Consider the following 23,045-nt stretch of genomic DNA (forward strand, 5'->3'; position numbering starts at 1 on the left):
ACTCCTAGGCCAGTTAAGACAAGGCTCCGTTCCGCCAAGCCTCGAGGACTTATCAGAAGATTACAAGACCGAATCAATTTCCAGCTCCCGAGCCCTCTATCCACAGAAAGAAAAACAAACAAAAACGAACACAAACAGACTCCCAGGAAGGGCATCTGGCTACTGCGCCTGCGTAGCTGTCAAGCGCCAAAGCGCACGCGCAGTTATTCTGCCCCGCCCACTCGGTGACGCAAAGCACACGTAGGAGGGGACAGCTTCTCAGGATCTGCAGAGTCGAGTCCCAGGCGTTGAGGCTGTGTTGACGCGCACCCGGGCTGCAAAGGTGGGCGCTCTCGGCGTGTGGTTGCTCTCTGCCTCCGGGTACGCCACTACCTCTCCCCGAGGGCCCGAGGGCGCCGGGCAGGGTAAGCGGGGCCAGCGGAGTGTGCTTAGCGGGGATAACTGACTATGGTGGGTCTCCACGCGCGCGAGTGACGGGCTTCCCCGTGGTGCTGGTCCAAGTGCCTGGCACCTCCCTAGGCCAGGAGAAAGCTCCTGAGGGAGGCCTCAGGCTCACTTGCGCACCCGGTCCCCTCCCCTCGCTGTCTTTCTTGCCCCGGCTGCGTAGCCCTAGAGCGTCTGCACTACACTGTAGTACTCTTGCGGTGCTGTGAGCTACGCTGTAGGCCAAGCGGCAGGGGTCGCTGCCCACTGCCCTGTGGCATCCATTCATTCGGCCGGCCTGTGCTGACCCGCCCCCGCAGAACCAGGCCTAGACCCCTGCCATCCCTCACTGCACAGTCCTGGTAGGAAGCTCAGGAAACAGGGGAAACCCTGTGTTCCCATTGTGCAGAAGGTGGAAACTGTAGTGACCAGGTAGTTCGCTGGGGTCGGGGTGATTCTGCCCAAATTGGTGTGTGACTACGGGTGCTTCGGGGTAAGGGAAGGACAGGTCCTGATGTGGACACCCAGGATGTAGAAGGGCAGAGAGTCAGTGGGAACCGGTTTTTAATTTTAAGAGCAGCTGGAATTAATTGGGTAGTTTTGAGATTACATTGCTGAGTAGGTCACAGTGGACACAGCCCTTCACACTGAGAGTCTTATCCAAAGGAATCAGTCACCTGGAAATACCTGGGCCTTTTATATCTCTGCAGGCACTTGTACCCCAGTGTCATGTATGGTGAGCCACATTTCCTACATCACAGGGTTTTTAGCAAAGTCTCAGCCACAGTAGGGAAATCTCAGAAACCCTGAAAGGAGATTCCCTAGGGAGAGGCAGATGAATATGATTACAGGCTCTCCTGGGGCCACTGCAGAGCCATGGAGGGGGGTGAATAGTATTGAGGGGAGGTTTCCTTGTTCCAGTTACCAGTGTATTAACAATGTAGTCCTTGAAAAAGTGCAGCAAGCATAAAGGTACATCTAAAAATTGGTTTTCCCACCCCATCTCCCCCTGCCCCGCTAATACGCCGTGTATCTGAGTCCCTCCTGGAGCTCCTGGACAGACCCTGAGTGTTGCACAGTTCTTTGTGTACTTGGGTCTGGAAAAACCTACCAGCCCACTCAACCATGGTGCCCTGCAAAAGAAATCAGGTGGTGGGCTTCACAGGGTTGTTGATGTATGGATTTTTTTCCCTCTCACAACTACCAGAAGAAATAAGTGATGCTTTGCTAGTGTGCTTTATTTTTGGATACATATTTAGCATGTGCAGCAGTCCTTTGCAGTCATGGCTTGGTTCCTGTACTTTAAAGCAAACCTGAAAAAACCTGGCAGTTGTCAGTTTAAATCAGATCCGGCCTCCCCACCTTCCCTTCTAACACCACACTGACATTCTCCTCTGACTCCAGTCTCTACCTGGCAGGTGCACCTCTCCAAGCCACCTCTGTTTGCCTCTACATGCTGCTTCCTGTTCCACCTCCTGCTCATTCCCCACTTGACTTTACCTCAGACCTCAGACTTCCTTTTTTTTTTTTTTTTTTAAACTCTGTTTTGTAAAGTTCAAACTAAGGTTGAGTTGTTTTTCTCAGTGAACTCTTTGGGAGTCTAACACCACAGGCAGTTAGACATAGCTAGAGAAAAGTGATTGCTCCTTCTGCAAGCACCTTAGCTGTGGACAAACATGTCAGCCCAAAAATAAAGTTGATCTTTGGAGTTGGGTCTCTTGAGACATGGAGGTGCCCATGGACCAGTTCTGTCTGGTTCTGGTCCTGTTCCCCATGGATATGGTGTTCCATTTGGGTTGTTAATATCGTTCTGAGCTTGCTGATGTGTAAACACAATGATTGTAGTATGTCTGAGAATTTATACAAGTGTCATCAGGTTGACTGAAGTAGAATCTTGTATTTACAGGTTGGGTGCAGGGCGCTCAGAACACACAATAAAGATGTTCATGGCTGGGGAAGGCAGTGGCAGTAGAATTTTAGCCGAGGCTTTGCGATGAGGTCAGAATTGGACAAAATTGGCCCCGCTGATGGCTGAGCACTTTGGGAATGGGTAATAGCTTGTGCATTAAGGGCCTGGCACAGGCAACAGAAGACGCCGCATTCTTGTAACGCTTGGGCAAGGATAAAAGGTTGGGAATTAGGCAGGCAGGTGTCGGGTGAGATGTGATCTCGAGAGCAGTGGGTAGCTCTCAAGTGCAGTGGGACCAAGTGAGGCCCAAAGAAAGGCAGGAGCTGGGGACTGGCAAGCAAGGCTTACTCCTTGGCATCTGCCAAGAGAACCTTTCTGAGCTCTACATGTGGCGGGAAATGGAGATTTTTTTTTTTTCCTTCTTTTTTTGCCCTGGTTTGGGCCTCTTCCCTGGGCCTGGGGCTTGGAGGCAGTATTTATGTAACCTGAGTTGTTTGCCTAAGGGTATTTGAGTGTGGCCAGAGATGAAACCAAGGAAGGCCTGCTCTGTGTATAGTGTCATTCCACTTCTCTTTCCTCCAAACCATCCTAGGATGGGTTCACAGGCCCTGTCTGGAAGTACTGTTACTTCCCACAAGCAAGGCAGCCACAGGGTCCTTCTGCCCACAGTTGTCCCTGGTTCCCAGGTCATGCATCCTCTGCCCCTCTGTGAGGCTTGTCTTCAGCTTATGTTCTCTGTGGCTATTCTTGAGCACATGGAATTTCCCATTTGTATCGTAAGTCCTGTGATAGCCTTTCCTGAACAGCCACCTTGCAGAGGAGTCCCTTGGAGGAATGAGTCTGCCCTAGTCACACACTGCTGCCAGGAGAACACAAGTCCTACTTGTAGCCTATACCGCCAACCCTCCTCCTTTCCCAGGATTAGCTGCTGCATTTCCATAACTGACAAGAGTGAGGACTGAAAAGACCAACATACATCCCTGAGGACAGGAAAAGCCTTGAGATGCAGACCCCTCACTTGTCATCTTTTTGAGACCAGGAGTTACTATATATATATATGCATGCATGTATGTATGTATGTGTGTATATATATAATATATACACACCTAAACTCCAATCACTGAAAAGGCTGGGGCAAGTTCAATGTTTTACACTTGTCTCGGGTTCACTGTAGTCGTACTAATGGCCAGTTTTAAGACCTTGAGAAAGTAAATTGCTGAAAGTACAATCTGAAGGAGTGTAAGTAAAGATTTGAAGAATGAGTGGGTCATGAGGATCCAGGTGGTCACCTGCAATGGTCTGGGGACACTGGGCTCTTTGATACAAGCAGCAGCATATCCCAGCATATCTTGTTTGGAAGTTAAACGTGTTCATAACTCTAGGTTCTGGACCATCCCGTCTAAAATCATCAAGAAAATCAAATGAAGCCTTTGACTCCTAGGAGAGGGGACAGACCAGTATTGAGTTTCATACTTTGTCCCCAGACCTGGGAACTTCTGACATACAAGGTAGGCTCTAGCCTAATGTGATTTACCTAATTCTTCTCCCTTCAGCCAGCAGCGGCGACAGTCCTCAGCAGACTGAGAGATGAGAAAAATACCAAACCATGGGACTCTGCGGATGACGAAGGTGGCATACCCCCTCGGACTGTGTGTGGGCCTGTTCATCTATGTCGCCTATATCAAGTGGCATCGAGCTTCTGCTGCCCAGGCCTTCTTCACCATTGCTGGGGCTGCCTCGGGGGCACGGTGGACCCAGCAGGCCTTCAGCGCCCCAGGCTCCGCTACACGTAATCATGAGGTCTTCTATGGGATCATGTTCGATGCTGGGAGCACTGGCACCCGCATCCATGTCTTCCAGTTTGCCCGGCCACCTGGAGGTATCTGTCTGACATTGAACCATTGTGGGCACAGACACTGATCTGCCTTCTCCCTTCTCAGGGCAAGGCTCTTAAGAACTCCTTACTTCGGAAGACAGTGTGGGCTTGAGTGCCTGCTCTAGACTAACCTGGAAGCCTTTAACTTGAAATTATTTAGGCACTGGGGCAAAGCTCAGTGGTAGAGCATATGTAAAGCCCTGGGTGTAAGCACAGACCACTTGAAAAGAAAAAGCATAGTTACTAAGAGACCCATCTCAGTGGACAGAAAGCCCATGCCTCTAAATTTTCCAGAAGCCCAAGGCTCTTCTTAACACTACTTCAGTAGTCACTACCATTGAAAGGCAGCCAAGACCTTAGAGAGCATTCAGTAGCCTGGCTCCTCCCTGTGTCCACAGCAGGCCTTGTGGATGAACCTGTGATTTGGGCTATGTCATGTTGATGTGGGAGCTCTCAAGGCAGGAATCAACTCCAGACTCAGGCTCATGGAAGCCAGGAACCCAGACAGGTCTGAATAATCTTACAGGAACTGCTGCTGTGGGTTCTAAGAGCTTAGCATGGCACTAAGAAGTGATCTGGACCTCAGGCCCTTCTGGCTTTGCTTCCTTGGAGTGGGGACATTAGACAGAAGGTGGGTGCTTCTCTCCAGGACCCCTTGGCTGCCTGGCTCTTTACTCAGCTCCCATGCCTGTTGCCCTAAAATCTGCCGCCTTTGTGCATCTGACCTTCAGCCAGTGGGCTTTCTAGCCCTCTGCCTTCTTTGCTCCAGTCCCATATCCAGGTCCCTAGTGGCCAGACACTGTCCTGGCATTGGCTTTCTGTCAGCATGAGACCCCCCCCCCCATACTTCTCTCCTTAGCTATAATAGCCTGTTTTACTTGCTTTTGATTTAATTATTTATTTCTATGTGTTTGGGCCAGAACTTTGCTTTAAAAGAAAAAAATAAAAACTATATTGAGGACAATTTAGATTAAAAAGTCTGCATATGTTAAATTTTAACAGTTAAACTAGATGTGGTACATGCCTTTAATTCCAGCATTGGGAGGCAGAGGCAGACAGATCTCTGTGAGCCAGAGGTCAGCGTGGTCTACAGAGTGAGTTCCAGGATAGCAGGGGTACATAGACCCTGTCTGGAAAACAACAATATTAATAATCTAGCAGTTAATTCTTGCTTACTCAACAGCATAAATGATGCTCTGGCCTATTGTAAGTTTGTCCCATTTGTGCTTTGATACTTTTATTCTTATTGTAGTAGCTAAACATTTAGATGCCAGATCTACTTACCCATCTTCAAAATCGGTTTTGAAACGAAATGTAACGGGTGATTGGACGGATTGCTCAGTGGTAAAACACTTTTCTAGCATGTCTGAGACCCTGAATTGATTTCTAGAACCAATTTTTTAAAAATAAATTAAATTTAAGGTAGTACTAACCATAATCCAGTGTTTGTCTTTAGAGAGAAGAGTTTTTGTGAAAAACTTTTGATCTTGCTTTTTGGTTCCTCAGCCTTCATATATACATATGTATATAAAATATATATACAAAATATATATTTTGGACTAGTGTCTATAGCCACAGGATGCCTCTGGACATATCTCTTGTTGCGATGTAGTTCATTCCTCCTAAAATCAACCACTCAACTCCTTTTTTTTTTTAATGACTTATTTAACTTTATCTGCATTAGTGTAAAGGCATGAGATCCCTTGGAATTGGTGTTACAAACAGTTTTGAGCTGTCATGTGGGTGTTGGGAATTGAACCTGTGTCCTTTGGAGGAGCAGATGGTGCTCTTAACCACTGAGCCATATCTCCAGCCCCAACACTCAACTTCTTAAGAAGGGGGGAAAAAAAAACTTCAGAAGCTTGTTCAAGGCCCATATGAGGATAACCTCTCGTAGTTATGGACATCATTTTTATTTTACAGTTTAAGATCATTTATCTTGTTAAATCATCAAGAATTATCTTAAAATTTAAATAACTTACCCTCAATAAAGTTGGGGTTTGAGTTGTGTGTTTGTTTTTTCCAGTTTTGGAATCAATTCCAGGGCTTCTAGCATGCTAGGCAAGCACACTCACCCCAGCCTGCCTTCACACACACACACGCACACACAGACAGTAGAGGAAAGCTCATACGAACTTTAGGTCATTTAGCTGAACTAGATTGCAGAATTTAAACAAAAACTCCCTCTTGATTGGTCAGGCCTTTGCTGGTAACGTCAGCTAGTGTCTGTTGTTTATATTCATGCTCTTTGTATATATTCATATTTACATCTTTTAAAAATGTTTCCCTTTAGAAACTCCCACCTTGACCCATGAAACCTTCAAAGCACTGAAGCCTGGGCTTTCTGCTTATGCTGATGATGTTGAAAAGGTAACCATCTTTTTAAGTCTGTTTATCCTTCCAATGTCCTCTAACTGACTTAGTAGCCAGCTCCTTTTGAGCTGGATCAGTTGGCTATCTTCCGAGAGAAAGGTGTCTTCCTGGCTGGTACTGCCTTGAGTATGTATGCTGTGCCCCAGAGGATAGAGAGGTAGAGAGAAGTGCCGGGCTCACCCACCAGTGTGCTGTGCGTCATGAGGCCCTCTCTTTACGCAGTTCAGAAGCTCACATCCGCAAACACAGAAGCATTATTTGGGGGGCTAGAGAGATGGTTCAGTGGTTAAGAGCACTGACTGCTCTTCCAGAGGACCCAGGTTTAATTTCCAGCACCTACATGGCAGCTTACTACCACCTGTAACTGCAGTCCCAGGAAATCCAGTGCTGCTTCTGGCCAGGCGGGCACTGTACACGTGGTGCACAGACATGCATTCAGGCAAAACACTCACGCTAGTAATAAAATGAAAAAAGAAGGCTATATTTGGGCTTTAAAATATCTGTATTAGTCATGTAAATTTGCTGGGAGCAAAGGAGAGAGCCTGGGGCCTCCCAAGGCTAGGCCACTGCTCTGATACTAAGCTACAGCTCCCCATCCTGCAGTTGTAATTTTCATTTCTCATTGGCGTTCCTCTGATTGAAGGTAAAACATTTACTGAAACAAAATATTAATGTTAGAATGGTTACACTAGGGCTAGCAGAGAAGTTCAGTGCTAAAGTGTTTGCCTGGCATGCCTGATTCCCTGGGCTTCGTTTCCACCACCCACCCATCAAAAAACTAAATAATAAATATAAGACACCTAATTTATGAGAGCCACAGGCCAAATAAATGCAAGATAACAAATAGGTATAAAGCAGATTTCCTTAAGGTAAAATAAGAATTCCTGTAAGCGTGTGTAGCATTTAGCCTTCTGATGTCCTTAAAGCTTTAATGTGCTGTTGCAGGTGAGCTGAGGGCACTGCTTGCTCTCAGGGTTGTGACTTCCCTGTCATTCTTTTTCTTCTTTTAAATGCTGGGAATGAAACCCAAGGCCTCTCGGGTGTTTGGCAAGTACCCACCACTGAGCCACATCTTTAACCCGGTTCTGGCATTCCTCAGACCCTGAGCTACATGGTTGTTCCTGTCCATAGTTACATCATGCTTTCAGACAGAGTAGTGCAAGGCTTGGCTATACAGCAGAGAAATTGGTGACTCAGGGGTAGCCACTCAATAAACCAAACTGAATTTCATATATTTAGATTAATAAAGTGGTGGGATTAAAAAAATCCAACTTGTAGATACGTGACACACACTTCAGTGGAATGAGTGTCCCGGCTGCCTCCAGTATGTGCCCTGTGTTCTCATGTGTCCTTCAAGAGCCACTTTGTGTGTCCTTGGACAGATACTTGAGCCTTCTCTCGGTTTTTGATTTGCAAACACATTAGAGAGGGACAGTCAGTCATGTAACACTATCACCCACACATACAAGGGCATTTGTAGAATAGGAATTCTGGAGAAAAAGAAAATGAGATTTCCCCTTAGGCTTAACCAATTACTGTTTACTTTGTTGAGCCATCCTTTGAGCTCTCTGGCAGATGGTGAGACCCCTCAATGAGGTTATTCATGGGACTCAGTTCTACAGGGGCGCCTAGAATTTGCTAGTTTTCCCATGCTCATAACATCCAGGGAAGTCACAACCCTGTGAGGTCACCTGGTGAGGGGTGGTGTCTCTATTGCTGTGATGAACACCAGGACCAGAAAGCAAGTTGGGGAGGAAAGAGTATATTTGGTTTCCATGTCGACAACATTGCAGTCCATCAGTAAAGGAAGCCAGAACTCAAACAAGGCAGGAACCTAGAGGCAGGATCTGATGCAGAGGTCATGGAGGGTGCTGGTTTTTGGCTTGTTTTTGCTCAGCCTACTTTCTTATAAAACCCAAGACTACCAGACAATGGGCTAAGGCCCTCCTCCATCAATTACTAGTTAATAAAACGCCTACAACTAGATCTGATGGAGGCATTCTCTTAATTGAGTTTCACTCTTTTCAGATAACTTTAGCTTGTGTCAGGTTGATGCAGATTAGCTAGCACAAGTGGTAACAGGCCAGAACATAAGTCTTGCTCAGAAAATATGGACGTTACTCTAAAAGGAGGCGCAGTCCTGTGGCTCTTGACCTGTTTTGACCTGCCAACATTCTATGCCAAAGACTGTCCTCTATGTTATGACCCCTTGTGTCCTCACAAATAGCCAGTGCTGCTTGATGCAATACTCTTGCTGATTTTGAAAATTAGAGAGAGGGTCCAGGAGCTGGGTAAGTGCACCAGGCTTGAGATGCCTGGTGACCTGAGTTCAAATTCCAGAACCCACATAAGAAATCCAGTGTGGCGAGTCAGCTAGCCTGTATAAGGCATGAATCAGCAGAAACAAGAGACCCTGCCTACACAGGAGGAAGGTGGGAACTGAGTCCTGGAAGTCGTCCTCTGCTCGCTGCGTGTGCATATGTGCGCGCACAGCCCCCAGGTTTAGATTTTAAATTAGACAGTATATTTACTATACATTTCAAAAGGTGGTGGCAATGGGGCAATGCGTGTGACAGCCCTGCTCTGCTTTCTTAACATCAGAGTGCTCAGGGGATCCAGGAGCTTCTGAATGTTGCTAAGCAACACATTCCATATGACTTCTGGAAGGCCACCCCTCTGGTCCTCAAGGCCACAGCTGGTTTGCGCCTACTGCCAGGAGAAAAGGCTCAGAAGTTGCTGCAAAAGGTAAGCTTAGCCATTTCCCTGACCGGAGGGTGGCTCAGGATCACTAAAAACTGCTAACCTGCTGAGCATGATGGTGCATACCTGTCACTCTGCACCTGGGTAGCAGAGCAGGAGGATCTCAAGCCTGGGGCCAGTCTGAGCCATAGAGTGAGACACTGTCTCAGGACAGAATAGCCACTAACCTTCTAGCTAGTGTCAAGCAGACAGGACACAGAAGAGAAAACCCTTGGAATGTTCATGGTATCACCATCAGGGATCTTTTTAAGAAATTTAACAAAACACCTTTGTTTTAAAATTGTGTTGTGCTTCTGAAGGGAGCCTCCAGGTGTGTGAGCTGAGCTGTCATCTTAGCTTGAGCTCAGATGTGACTGCCCAAGAGATCCTCAGCCTCTTCCACAGTTCCAGTGCTTCTTGGGGAACCTTCTGTCCCCAGACAGCCGCATGTACTGGGGCTACATCCTTATCCCAAGAATGCATTTATGATTTTCTTCCCATCCATCAAGTTTGGGAAGGTATAGTCTCCCTCAACTTCTAGACTCTTCTTATACTGTTTACCTGCAAGATGGTGGCACAGTACACCTTCTTAGGCTACAAGAGGTGGGGTGGGGTGACCAGGTATACCAAAGTCTCTATGTCCCGAGACTCCTTAGAAAATGGAGAAAAATATACCCAATTGCCCACACCTTTGCCTCCCTATGACAGGCTCTGATGGCCTATGCCCCTAGATCCGTGCCCCCACCTACATATACACAGACCATATGAGGGAGGGCTTAAACCTCTTGTTTTTTATTTCCCAACCAAAGCCAGGTGATGTTTGAGGACCCAGCAGGCTCAGTGTATGCCAACTCTCTCTAGGCCATCTTTTCTCTCAGAGCTCTGCTATCCCTAGCAGTTATAGACAAGGTACCTAGAGTGGAATGTTCCTTAGCTATCCTAGGGATATCAGCCAAGGACACCTCTACAGAGGATTGCAGAAGCCTGAAACAGTGTAAGCGTTGCCTCTCAGAACACTGCAGAAGCCTCAGTGTTCTGTCACAGTCAGCTGAACATGCAGTGCCCTTGGAAGCCTCTGATCTTGCTTCTGAAGAATGAGTACATCCTTCCCATCCTGTCTAGGGTGGAGGGTAAGCTATTGTGTAGACCAAGCTGACCTCAAACTACAGCTCTTCCACCTCAGCCCCCTCAGTATTCGTATGGGAATACGAATGTACAGCTCAATGCCAGGCTAAGAAGTCTTTCTCTTTGCATTTAGGTGAAGGAGGTGTTCAAGGCATCCCCCTTCCTTGTAGGAGATGACTGTGTTTCCATCATGAATGGCACAGATGAAGGTAGAGTAGACAAATGGGCATCTCATCAATACATGTCCTGGTCAGACAAATGACTCCGCCACTGCTCCTGTTACACGAACTCCAGGCTTGAGGGCACTGTAACTAGCCTAAGTCATGGTCTTGTTCACAATTTTGTTGTTAGAGAAAGGTTCTTACCTTGACCAGCACCAAGCCTGGTACAGATGAAGCCTTTGAAAACATCGTGTTTTGGGTTTTAAGGACGTTTAAAGAAGGTTAGTTGCTTCTATGCTGGGAACATTGGTTATATAGGTCGTTCTGAAACATATGCTTGAGGTTCTTCCCTGGTTGGTGATTTTAAATATGACTTTAAGATTGAGTATGTCTGGAGGACAAAGGAACATTGAATTCTTTTTCCTGCCTCCTTCAAAAGTGAAAGCTAGTGACAAAATCCTGGAGGAGCCATGGCATTTGGTAATGTGTTCTAGATTTTTAGTGTGTGCCCAAAGCCCCTGGGTTCTTAAGTGAATGCTGCTACTCTCTCTAAGCTGGGAATGGCAAGCAGTGCCCACCAGGCCCCTGAGATCTGGAAATAGGTAGCAGCCCTATGTGTCAAGAGTTAAAATGGGATCTGTAGAGGTGGCTGAGCTGTTAAGAGCACTTACTACTCTTGGAGAAGACCCCAGTTCGGTTCCCAGTTCCCACATGGTGGCTCATAACCATCCATAACCAGTTCCAGGGCGCTTCAGCCCCTCTTTTGGCATCCATGGGCACCAGGCACATATGAAGTCCATAGACATAATGCAAGCAAAACACCCATACACAGAAAGTACATTTTTTTTAATCTTTTTTTTTTTTTTTAAGAAATTAAAATACCTGTGTCATTCTATTACAGGTGTTTCAGCATGGATCACTGTCAACTTCCTGACAGGTGCGTGCCTCCCAGCTGGGAAAGGCTAATGGCTGACCACCCCTAGGAAAGGAGCGCCTGCCATGCTTCCTGCAGCACAGAGGGCCCATTACCATGAACACGCACACTCAGTGTTGCTGCCTTGGAGGCAGACTGGGGTGGCAGCATGTCCAGAGAGGTCAGGCCGAGTGAGCCCATATGTGTGATCCTAGTGCTGTACTACCCTTGCTTTTCTCTCAGCACAGCCCCAGCCCAACATCCAGTAGAGCTTTGACCTGTAGGTCGTTTCTGAGAGAAGCAGCGAATAAACCTAAGTCAGGTCTTAAAATATTGGCTATGATGTGAGTGCTGATCACCTCTGCCAGAAACTTCTGCCCTTGAAAACAGTTGTAAAGAGACACTTCCAGATTGTTCTCAGTGTGGCCCCTTTACTGGAGAAGGGCAGTATGTCTGTTTGTAGAAAGAAGACAGGGTTTTTCTTGTAGGTCTCATGGATATAAGGGCATAAAGACACTGGTGGGTGGGCTGGGGATCTCTACCTCAGGTGCTGTGGGAGGACAGAGTCTGAGGCAGGGCTAGTCAAAAAGCATGCCTTGCAGGGAGCCTTTGCAGAATAGCAAAGAAGTCAGTGTTTCCTTGGGAGGTGAGGCTGGCCTTGCTAGAGATACTGATAGCAGTGTAAGTGGGTTTTTTGTTGTTGTTTTTTAATGGTCAGTGTCATCCTGTCATTCACACCAAAGCCACAACTGACAGAGCAATGGCTCTTGGATACTTTTTAGTTGCAATTTTTAAAGTAGTTGCAGGTTCCCCCTCCCACCTCTCCATCCCTGGCAGTTTCTGACCTCTCTTGATTGTCCTGGTGTCCTTATATCCTTGCTAACATGACAGCATTATGTCTTAACTGTGATGCAGGCAGTCTCAAAACCCCAGGAAGCAGCAGTGTGGGCATGCTGGATTTGGGCGGAGGATCCACTCAGATCACCTTCCTCCCACGTGTCGAGGTAACCAGCCCTGCCTGCCTCACCAGGTGTGTGCATCATAGTCAAGGAGCTGCAGCCACCCAGAGGAGGCCCCTCAGAGAAGGCCTTTGGCCACTGGAAGGCACTCCACCCTGCTGAGTTCTCTCACATATAACTTCTGAGATTTTCTCTCTACCCACTAAAAATCAAAATAGAAAGCTGCTCTTCCATGAGGTGAAGTAAAATGATGCCTAGGAAGTGTTGGGCTAGAGACTAGACATCTCTCACCCCCACAGAGTTCCAGGAGCAAGAGCAGACAGTATGGCTGATAGGTCGGAGGGAAATCAGCCTTCTTTGAGATAAATGTTCTAAAAGAGATTTTTTAAAAAAATGTGTTTAATGCCATCTGCTCTTTTAAATACCTCTCTTTTCTCTCTTTTTACCCACACCATTTATTAACAATCACACCTTGTTTCTAGTGGAATAGAGTGAGATAGATGCTTATCTGGTCTGATTGGACTATATGTGTCAGGAGGGGCTAGATGCAGCTGGGTCGTTGCTATACATCTGTAATCCCAGCACTGGGGAGGCTGAGGTTGGAGGATTAGGAGTTCAAAGCTAGCCTGCACAGGGTAACAGGACCTTGTCTCAATACTACTACTACTAATAATAATAATAATCTGAGGATGTTGCGTACTGGCTGAGTTATCTAGTAGCCCTGCTTTGAGCCCAAATATGGAAAGAAAATCAGAAAAAAGCTTCTCCAAATCGGAAACACACTGGATGGGTTTTTGTTTTTGCTTTTTTTAATTGCTTGCTCCTCTTTGATTTGTAGTCAAAGATTTAGTGAAAAGCTCACTAAGTGTCCTTGTTCCCCCAATCAATTCAGGGAGGAGGGCACGGTCTTCTGGAAAGACCTCGGGCAACAGTAGCTCCATGTTCCTCCTCAGGGTACCCTGCAGGCCTCCCCACCTGGCCACCTGACGGCGCTGCAGATGTTTAACAGGACTTACAAGCTGTATTCTTACAGGTGGGTTTGCTCATTCCTGGTGCACCTTCCATTGCTGCCTTATGGTAGGTCCTTGGGGGAGGCTTGGAAAAGACTTAAGAGATGAGGATCCTGCTGGCCACATGGCACTCCATGAAAACATGGGCTCTGCCTCCGTCACTGCCGTGTGCACAGCCTCCATAAGCGCTCACGGCAGGTTCTTGGTTCAATTACATAATGTTTCAGCTATAGTGTAAGGCTCACAGAAGAAGCAGGAAAGAAAGCCTTTCTTATTCACACGGAGCCCAGGCACGTTTATATGTGGCCCAGCCTCACCAGGATTTGTCTCCGCAGCTACCTGGGGCTGGGACTGATGTCGGCACGACTGGCTATCTTGGGTGGTGTGGAGGGGAAACCTGGTGAGTAGAACACTTGCTCTAGGCTCTGCTCCTCTTTTCAGTGCCTCTTCCTCTCGTCCTCCTCCTCCTTCTCTTACTTCTTCACCCCTACACAGCAGCCTATCAGCTGTTGGCACCCAGCCAGCCTGGGTGGGATGGACCCAGATCTTGTCACAGGTGCTAAGATAGAATATGGGATGACATGTTTTACCTTTGGTCATTTTTTTTAAGTTATCATTCTTAAAAGACACACTAGGAGGTTGCTAGAGCCACAGTGTTTAAGAGCTCTGGCTGCTCTTCTACAGGACCCAGGTTCTATTGGCAGCACCCACATGGCAGCTCACAACTGTCTGTAACTCCAGTCCCAGGGGATCTGACGCCCTCTTCCGACCCCTGCAGATACTGCACACACATATTACACCCATCTACATACATGCAGGCAAACACCCATCTACATACATGCAGGCAAACACCCATCTACATACATGCAGGCAAACACCCATCTACATACATGCAGGCAAACACCCATCTACATACAATAAAGGGAAAATTTTTTATTTAAAAAAAAAAGAAACTAGGGAAATAATTTCTGAACCATTTCACCTGCATTTGGAATCACCTCGTGTGTCAACTTTCTGTCACTTGACAGTAATTGAGACAGATGACTCTTAAAGAGTTTGTCTGGCTTATGGTTTTGGAGGTGTAAGTTCATGGTAATTTATGTTGCCTTTGGGGCTGTGGTGAATCAGGACATCATGGTGGGAGCATGTGGTAGAGGCAGCTATTCATCTGCTGGCAGCAGGAGGCAAAGGAGGAAAGGCCCCAGTATTCCTTCAAGGAAATGCCCTGGTGACCTAACTTCCTCCCCTAGGCTCCACCTACTAAAGGTTTCGCCCCCTCTCAGTGGTGGTAAAGGCTGGGAGCACACCTTCAGCACATAGCTTCTGGGCCTAGTTCATGCTGTACTCCAGACTCACTCTAACATAATAACACCCAGTGGCACCTGTCCTTGGCTTCCCACCAGCCTGTGAGTTAACCAGCCTCAGCCATCTGTGAAAGTCGGTGGCAGCAGGCTCCTCCAAATAGGGTCATTGTGATAACTGATGAAATAGCACTTGCTTGGCCCAGTGTCTGGAACTCCAGGTGCCTAGGCAATGTGGGATGCCCCATCTCATCAGGGCCACAGTCATGTTGACAGGGCAGGGCTTTTCTCCAGCTGACCCCGACTGTCCTGGGAGACAGGTCTCGTTGCATCCCAGCACCCTCTTACAACCTACAACATCCTGTCAGGCCCCTCCCCAGTCTTTTAAGCTCTGTTTAATGGACACAGCATTGTTTTCGTCTTACTTCATGGTCATCTCTATTTCAGCTGATGATGACAAGGGACTAGTCAGCCCCTGTCTGTCTCCCCGGTTCAGAGGAGAGTGGGAGCATGCCGAGGTCACCTATAGAATTTCAGGACAGAAGGCAGGTAGGTGGCATTGCTGGTCAGGCTCATGAGGATTAATGATAGTCTGCTTCCCCTGTTATTTTCCAAATACCTCTTATATCAGACACTAGCACAGACAGACTGTACCTTCCCCTAGAGTGTAGGCAACCAAGAGCTGTGGCAAGACTGTGAAGGCTTTTGTCAAGAGCTGGGGCCTCTGGTTACTTCCCTCTGCAGGGTCACTGCACAAAGTCTCCTTGTCTGTCACCAAACACTTCTCTTCAAAGGGCCCAGTTTCCCAACAAACCTCTAGTGAGGAAGGAACTAGCTGCCATGGGACCTGAGACAAATGGCCATATTTGGGCTTCTGGCCCAGAAGCTCAGCTCTGGCCAATTCTGTGCAGAGAGAAATAAAGGCTGCTTCCTGCCAACAGTCCAGGACACACAGCTCCCACCACCATGTCCTGGTCTGTGTTACTCTGGGTCCTTTGAATTTCTTCTAGGAGAAATACTGAGCTATTGTTCCCAGGCTGGACACAAGGCAGCATATCTGCCTTTGGTTATATGGTCAGTCTGTTCAGCTGTCAGTTGTATACGTGAAAGACCAGCCCTTGTCACCAGCTTGGCAACTCAACAAGACAGCATCTGGGCTCCAGTGGAGGAGGTAGATGGAGAAATATGGGAAGCGGGCCTTGAAGCAAAAATGAACTGGGGTGGGTGAGGTCTGCAAGATAGTGGTGTTAACCAGGAAGGCTCATGCATGGCTTTTGAGCTAAGATGTGAAGAGATATGATCAAGATCTATAACCGTGTTCTGGTCAAGAAGCAGAACCTGCAACCACTGAAGCCTTAGTGAACAAGGTGGTAGTGTGGCTGTCTAACCAAGGTCAGAGAAAGGAAATGGAGGCTGAGGGCCCATGGGGGTCACTGGGAAGGATAGGAAGACTGGCTGAAGCCAGCCCGAGGCAGGATCATTAGTCATGGGATGACCATGGTACTTCAGTGATTTCCAGAAGCCAGGCTTTTTGCCATCCAGGTATATGGCCTGGTAGATGGCTCATATCTACTTCCTGGTCTGTGAGATAGGGAAGGTGCAGATTGTGCATAAGTCGAAGGTCCACGCAAGCTGCTGAGTTGACAAGTATGGACTTGAGAATACCTATAAGAATACTTATACCCTAAGTGTGAAGGACCTCACAGGGCCAGGCACACACCATACAGTGTCTAGCTATAGGATCCCTTTGGTGAGGCCTACACATGCTCCAGCCCCTTCATGCTTGAGGACCAAGGACAGCAGTGCCTTGACTTATGAAAGGCCTCTGCAGTCCCTGACCTAGGGTGGGGTCCCAGGGACTGTTGGTCCTACTTAATTCTGCCATCCAGGTTAGGATCTTAGATCTCTGAAGAGGGCCTCCTGGGAGCTCTGTGGCCTATGTGCCTCAGGCTTGCTAACTTTGGCTGTGTACTTTCTCTTGCCTTTTGTAGTGGGCCTCTATGAGCTGTGTGCCAGCAGAGTGTCTGAAGTCCTCCGAAATAAAGTGCACAGGACAGAAGAGGCACAGCATGTGGACTTCTACGCGTTCTCCTACTACTATGACCTTGCGGCCAGCTTTGGCCTTATAGGTAATGGCCAGGCCAGTCTGGGCAGGGGGCTGATGATAGCCAGTAGTGTCTTTGTTGGTCTGGGTGAAGTGAGTGGGCTTAGGAGGCAATGTGATAAGAGAGGCAGAAAGTGATAAGCCCCCTTTCATAGTTGGTTCCTTTGAGGCAGTTAGTAAAGTGGAAATTATCTGATACAGATCCTATTAAAAGGTAGGGCTTGCTCTGCACTCGCTCACTGTCTTACTGTCTGGCCTTGCCCTGTAGCCTCAGCTCAGGAGCCACTTGGGATGGCTAGCCACATGCTGTCTTTCTGAGGAAGAGGTTAGACCTGCAATGAGGGGCTCACCTTGTCTAAAGAGCCAGGCAGGGTAGATAGTGAACCAGTGGAATTTTCTGAGGCTGACGGTGTAAAAGGGGTGCAAAGCTACCTTGGTAGTTTTAAAAAAGTTTTCTTTCTTTTTAAAAATATTTTTTAATTTAGATTCTATATCAATATCTATGTAGACAGAAATATTTAAGTGTTTTGCCTGTATTTATGTGTACCACATGCATGCTGGCCTATGGAGGCCAGAAGAGGGCATTGGATCTCCTGGAACTGGAGTTAAAGATGGTTGTGAGCAGCTGCATGGATCCTAGGAATCAAATCCTCTGCAAGAGCAACAATCAGTCTAAACCTCTGTAAACTATCTCCTCAGCACCCAAAATCAGAGTTGTTTAAATCAATATCTTTCTCATTCTCTCTCTTTCTCTTTCTCGTGTGTGTGTGTGTGTGTGTGTTATCTGCATGTGTCTGTGTGCGCTGCATGTTTGCCTGGCCTATGGCCAGAAGAGGACATTGGATCCCCTGGAACTGGAGCTATAGATGTTTATGAGCCACCATATGGGTGCTAGGAATCAAACCGTGGTCCTCTGCTCTTAACTACAGTTAAGCCAGTGCCCTTAACTGCTGAGAGAACTCTCTAGGCCCTAAAACACTTTTCTTAAAAAAAAAAAAAAAAAATTCAAGACTATCAGAATGCATTAGCTGAGATAAGGACAAGTGTGCTAGTTTATATTCCTGGGAGCAGGAGACTCCCATAGCATAAAGTGGCCAGAGGGGGGTGAATTGTTAAGGCAGAGGTAATGCGTGATCCCATTGCCCATTGTGGTCACACCGGACCTTGAAAGAACTTAGACTACCCGTGACAGTGACACTTAGTAACACAGTGAGTCCCTGAAGCCAGAGGCAGCTCATCCAGGGTCCAGAGAAACTTCCTTCCTCCCACAACCCCCTTTCCTAATGGCAGCACAGTGTCCTTCCCAACTCTGAGCTCGCTTTTCTACTCTATTTCCACTGTTGCTAGTTTTAAGCATTTGCTTTTTCTTGGGGGCCAAGAGATGCTGGTGAAGATGCTGGGAACATTGCAGAGTTGGGGATAAGGTGATCCTCCTTAGCCCCCTGTCCTGAGTGGTCCTGGCAGAGGTAGGACTACTGAGCTGCATCTCCTCTGATACTCCTCTAACTTAGGGTTAGCTCTGCAGAGCATGTGCCCAGTATATATGAGGCCCAGGACTGCAAAAAATAAACATAGAACCAATGAGTGTGGGCAGCTCCCTGGAGTCAGGAGAGGAGGGCTTATTAAAAAAAAGCCCACAGCTGCAGGTTTGTGTGCTATGGAGCACCTGGTATGGGGGTCTTAGGCGCCAGCCTTGGGTATCAGTGGCTTCACATGCTTCTACCATGTTCCTGCTGACTGGGTGTCTATCTTATCCAACAGATGCTGAGAAAGGAGGCAGCCTTGTAGTTGGAGACTTTGAGATTGCAGCCAAGTATGGTGAGTGGTGTTGTAATTGTCACAGTGACAGACCAAGGGATATTGGAGCAGAAACCCCATATGCTTGCGATGGGCACAAGGCCCAGAATTGCTGGGTTTGGTGCCTTATTCTCTAGTGGAGAGTGCTGAGAAGTGTCTAAGAGCACAGTTCAAAGTGTACTATGGTCACAACCCAAGGCTGAAACCCCAGATACTACCTTCTGGTGGGAGGTAACCTCATGTGAAAGGCCATAGTCCCAGTGCCTGCCCTTCCTCTCCCAGTGCCTGCCCTTCCTCTCCTCATGCCCTTTCTGCAACTGTTCTGGGTCACACACCCCTAGCACTCAGGATTGAATGTCATGTCCATATTCAGCTTCTCTGGTTGCAGCTCCCAGTTTGCAGTTCAGAGCAGTTAAGCTTTGTACATTTCTCTATAGGGAGTTTTCTTCTCCCTCCTCCCTCCCTCCCCTGCCAAAACTGTGGTGTTCTTATGCTTTCATATCACTTCTTGGCTTTTCCCTGGACTTTGGTTGTCAAGGTGGATTTGCCTCTCTCTCAGGAGTAGATACCATGGAAGTATAAAAATGGTTTAAGAGTGTTTGCTGCACAAACATGAGGATCTGAATTCAGATCCCCCAAACCCTCATAAAAAGTTGAGTGTGGTTGCCTATGCTTGCAAAGCTCAGGCTATGGGGGAGAAGACAGGAGGATCACTGGGGCTTGTTGGCCACCAGCCACACTCCAGGTTCAGATCAGAGACCTTGTCTCAAGGGAATAAAGTAACAGTAATACAACAAGATACCAGATTTTCTCTGTCCTCTGTGCTTACACAAGGGCACACAGACAAGCATAGACTTAGAATCAGCTTTAGTGTCATTATCAAGCCTTAGAAAGGCTGGATTCGGGCTGGAGAGATGGCTCAGAGGTTAAGAGCACTGGCTGTTCTTCCAGAGGTCCTGAATTCAATTCCCAGCAACTGCGTGGTGGCTCCTAACCATCTATAATTAGATCTGGTGCCCTCTTCTGGCCTGCAGGCACACATGCAGGCAGAACCCTATATAAACAATAAATAAATAAATCTTAGGAAAGAAAAGCTAGATTCTAGGAAGTGTCAAGAGTCTCTGATACAGAAATGTAGCTGGGGGTGGGGTTCCACTGTTATCCCAAGGTAAAATATTCAAATCTCTCTTGATCCTGGCATCCAGGCCTAGCAGAGGTAGAGATCTGGCCTCTTGGCCTGCCAGTAGGGTGACTCCACTGCAGTTTGACAGTAAATCTGAAGTGAAAAACACTGGGCAGTGGTGGCACACACCTTTAACACTTAGGAGGCAGTGTGAGTTCTAGGACATCCAGGGCTTTGCAGAGAAACCCTCAAAGAAACAAATAATAATAACTTTTAAAAAAAATAATAGCATGAAGAGGAAGATGGGTACTCAAAGCAGGTGGGATCAGGGTTGCCCCACCCCCAACAAGAGATTGTCTAGAATATGACTGGGGAATGGGCCTCTCTCCCAGTGTGCCGCACCCTGGAGATACAGCCACCAAGTAGCCCCTTTGCCTGCATGGACCTCACCTACATCAGCCTACTGCTCCAAGAATTTGGTTTTCCCAGGGACAAGGTGCTGAAGGTAAGCATTGCATCTTGGGTGGGGCGCTGGAAACTGTTGACCCTACTGTTTGCATTTTTATCTCCTATTCCTATCTCTGCTTTCAAGAGACAGCCCAAAGCTGTGCCTAGCTTCCTCAGCCACTGCCTTCCTCCACAGATGCCACCCAGTCTCTGCAACTCGGGCCCATGACCTTCTCTTCTCCTTTCCTTTGTCTTTTCAAGCTGGCTCGGAAAATTGACAATGTTGAAACCAGCTGGGCTCTCGGGGCTATTTTTCATTACATCGACTCTCTGAAGAGACAGAAGATTCCTGCCTTGTAGCAGCCAACCCCTAGTCCTCACCATAGCCAGAATTCCAAGGCTTCCAACTCCATGGACGGACCTAGTGTCCTGGAAGTGACATCATCCTTGAGGAGCTTGCACCTGGCTGAGACCCTCCTGTGTGCTGCAGTGTCATCTCCTGCAGATTTGCCTGGGATGTAGCCCTTGTACTAGCCCTGCCACACCACTGGGGCAGGGCCAGGGTTGGAATGCTGCCTGGCCTGAGGCCGGCTCCCTGCCTTGCCTCCAAGTGGTCAGGGAGCTAGGTGGCGCCAAGGCACATGCTGAGGCAGAGATGCAGCCCTGTTCTTATCCCATCCATCTGCAGGATTATGGCTGCTTTTATGTGTTTCCGTGATGTGAGTCTTGTTCTGTCTCCCAGCCCCTGTTCCCTCATGAGCCAGGCCTCTCTCTCTGTCTTCCCAGAGTTGTGGGAGATGAAGTAGGCTGGCCCAGACACAGTGCAAACTTGAGGAGAGCACATCTTGAGTGTGTCCATCTCTTCCTCAGGATAGACACGTGAAGTTACCTGGAGGTTTGCTGTCCCATCTTTGGATGGCATAGCACTAAGTGATGTGCAGACACTGAGTAGGAAGAAGGTGGGACAGTGCCTCTTTACAGACCTGCTGTTCTAGCTTTGCAGAGCACATGGGTGTGAGTAGAGCTACAAGAATATGCAGGGCTGTGTGCTCAGGTACTACCCTGTGAGCTGTGAGTGCTTTATGTAAAAACTGAGCCCCTTTTCTGGACACAACTGTCTCCCAGCGAATGTATTGCTGCTATGAGCCACTTCCAGACCAGTGGGGCAGATCAGAAAGCTCAGCCCTGAAACCACACTGCCCCCTATCCCACCTTGTTTACTCAGCTGCAGTTGGCTTCCCCATGGTCCCCTCAATGAATGTACAGTTCGTAGAATAAGCTGAGCCACCATTTCGGAATAAAGGTTTACAAGGGTTTCTCTGTTTTGTCTCCTGAGTGAACACCCAGCATTTGAAACCTGGGACAGTACGTGATAGCAGAAACCCAGCAGTAGTGGCAGCAAACCACCCAGAGCCCTGGGCTGTTTCAGGGTCTGGAAGCTCCCTGTCCCAGCTCACTCTTCAATTCTTCCTCTCCTGAGACATGGCTGACAGTTTGGCTAGGGACTGCTCTGGGTACATCAACTCATCACCTCTAGGTCACTATTATGCTCATCAGTGATCTAGTTTGATTCTGCCGTAGTCCCAAAGGGGTCGTAGAACAGGGAAAAGACAGTGGGCCCACTGACACAGCCCCCAAGTCTGGTAGGTTCACAAGGTCTGGCCCTGAAAAATGCTCCCACCTCTTACACCGAGAATTCCACTTGGACTGGCCAGTGCAGAGGAACAGAGTTCTACAGGCAAAGGGGGCAGTGAAGGCTCTTAGGAGCCAGTTCCCTGATGCCACATCTCTGACATTCAAGTAACCCCAAGAGGCTCTTGCCTAGAGTGCTCACAAGTTCATCATGATGGTCACCTGTCCCTAAAGAAGCTGGGTTCCTGCACAGTGGATTCTGAGTTGCAGGGCTGGAGCTGCCATCTTGGGTGGCTTCTCACCACAGAAGCAGTAGCTTCACAGGTGACAGGAAGGCATTCCTCAGGGGTGTGGGTCAGTAGGACCCCAATTCCAAGACCAAATGAGCCTGGTGTTCTCCCCAAAATGAAATGTTGGAAGGGCTTCTGGCCAGTATATAACTTGGGTCCCAAAACGATAAGGCAGGAAGGAATCTTCCCAGATAAAAAGTCACCCGGGGCCAGAGCAGGCGGATTTTGCTGAGGAGGGCATGGAAGAAAGAGCCTGTCCTTTCCCACACTGCAGCACCCACTCCTCGGCAGAGTTCCCATTGCCCCTTTCTCCAATAGCTGATGGGCTGAATATTTAAAGACCTCCTGAGGCAAAGCTTCAAAGCCGCAGAACGGAAACAAAAGTGGACTCATTGCAGGTAAAGGCTAATGATCTCACTCATGAAAAAGTAAACAGCTGGATACTTCCCAAAAGAACATCAATTAACCATGGGTATTTTTAGTCCTGCAAGTCACTTCACTCTGGTTATCTTTAAGGAAGGCTTGTTCTCTTTAAATAGCTTCACCACTCTGGCGTGTACTCCTGTTTGCCTCGCTGGGTCCACTCAGGATACCCAGTGCACCTCCTGCTGTATACCCTGCCCTACACTGTTTCCACCTGAATGGAGACACCTGTGGTAGGTGGTGACATTCCCACGTCTAGATAGGTCTTCAGGTTGTCCTACTTCCATGTCCAAATATGTGAAACACTCTTTGTAGACCAGGCTGGCTTCGAACTCAGAGATCCACCGGCCTCCGCTTCCCAAATGCTGGTAATAAAGGCTCCTGGCTTAGGACATTAGCAATTTGAATTGGACTGGACAGTGCCATTGGTGACTTACCCC

At 47.9% G+C, this 23,045-nt stretch overlaps 1 protein-coding gene across 4 annotated transcripts; it reads left to right on the forward strand.

The window, feature by feature from the left end:
• Positions 1-206: 206 nt before the first annotated feature.
• On the forward strand, positions 207-21,578 carry Entpd6 (ectonucleoside triphosphate diphosphohydrolase 6). Of its 4 annotated transcripts, none has more exons than XM_055602672.1 (14): positions 207-404; positions 3,886-4,211; positions 6,502-6,578; positions 9,183-9,326; positions 10,579-10,654; positions 11,508-11,543; positions 12,435-12,523; positions 13,432-13,511; positions 13,824-13,888; positions 15,237-15,338; positions 16,781-16,918; positions 18,655-18,711; positions 20,206-20,318; positions 20,522-21,578. In XM_055602672.1, exons 2-14 carry the CDS (start codon positions 3,920-3,922, stop codon positions 20,618-20,620), a joined length of 1,368 nt encoding a protein of 455 aa, XP_055458647.1. In that variant the 5' UTR covers positions 207-404; positions 3,886-3,919; the 3' UTR covers positions 20,621-21,578. The 4 variants fall into 4 exon arrangements, with proteins under 4 accessions (XP_055458647.1, XP_055458648.1, XP_055458649.1 ...); XM_055602673.1 differs by having other exon boundaries at positions 207-360; XM_055602674.1 differs by having other exon boundaries at positions 207-322.
• The last annotated feature ends 1,467 nt before the right edge of the window (positions 21,579-23,045 follow it).

Source organism: Psammomys obesus, unplaced genomic scaffold, assembly GCF_907164565.1.
Source record: "Psammomys obesus unplaced genomic scaffold, mPsaObe1.curated_primary_1811, whole genome shotgun sequence".
In the NCBI taxonomy this organism is placed as follows: Eukaryota; Metazoa; Chordata; class Mammalia; order Rodentia; family Muridae; genus Psammomys; species Psammomys obesus.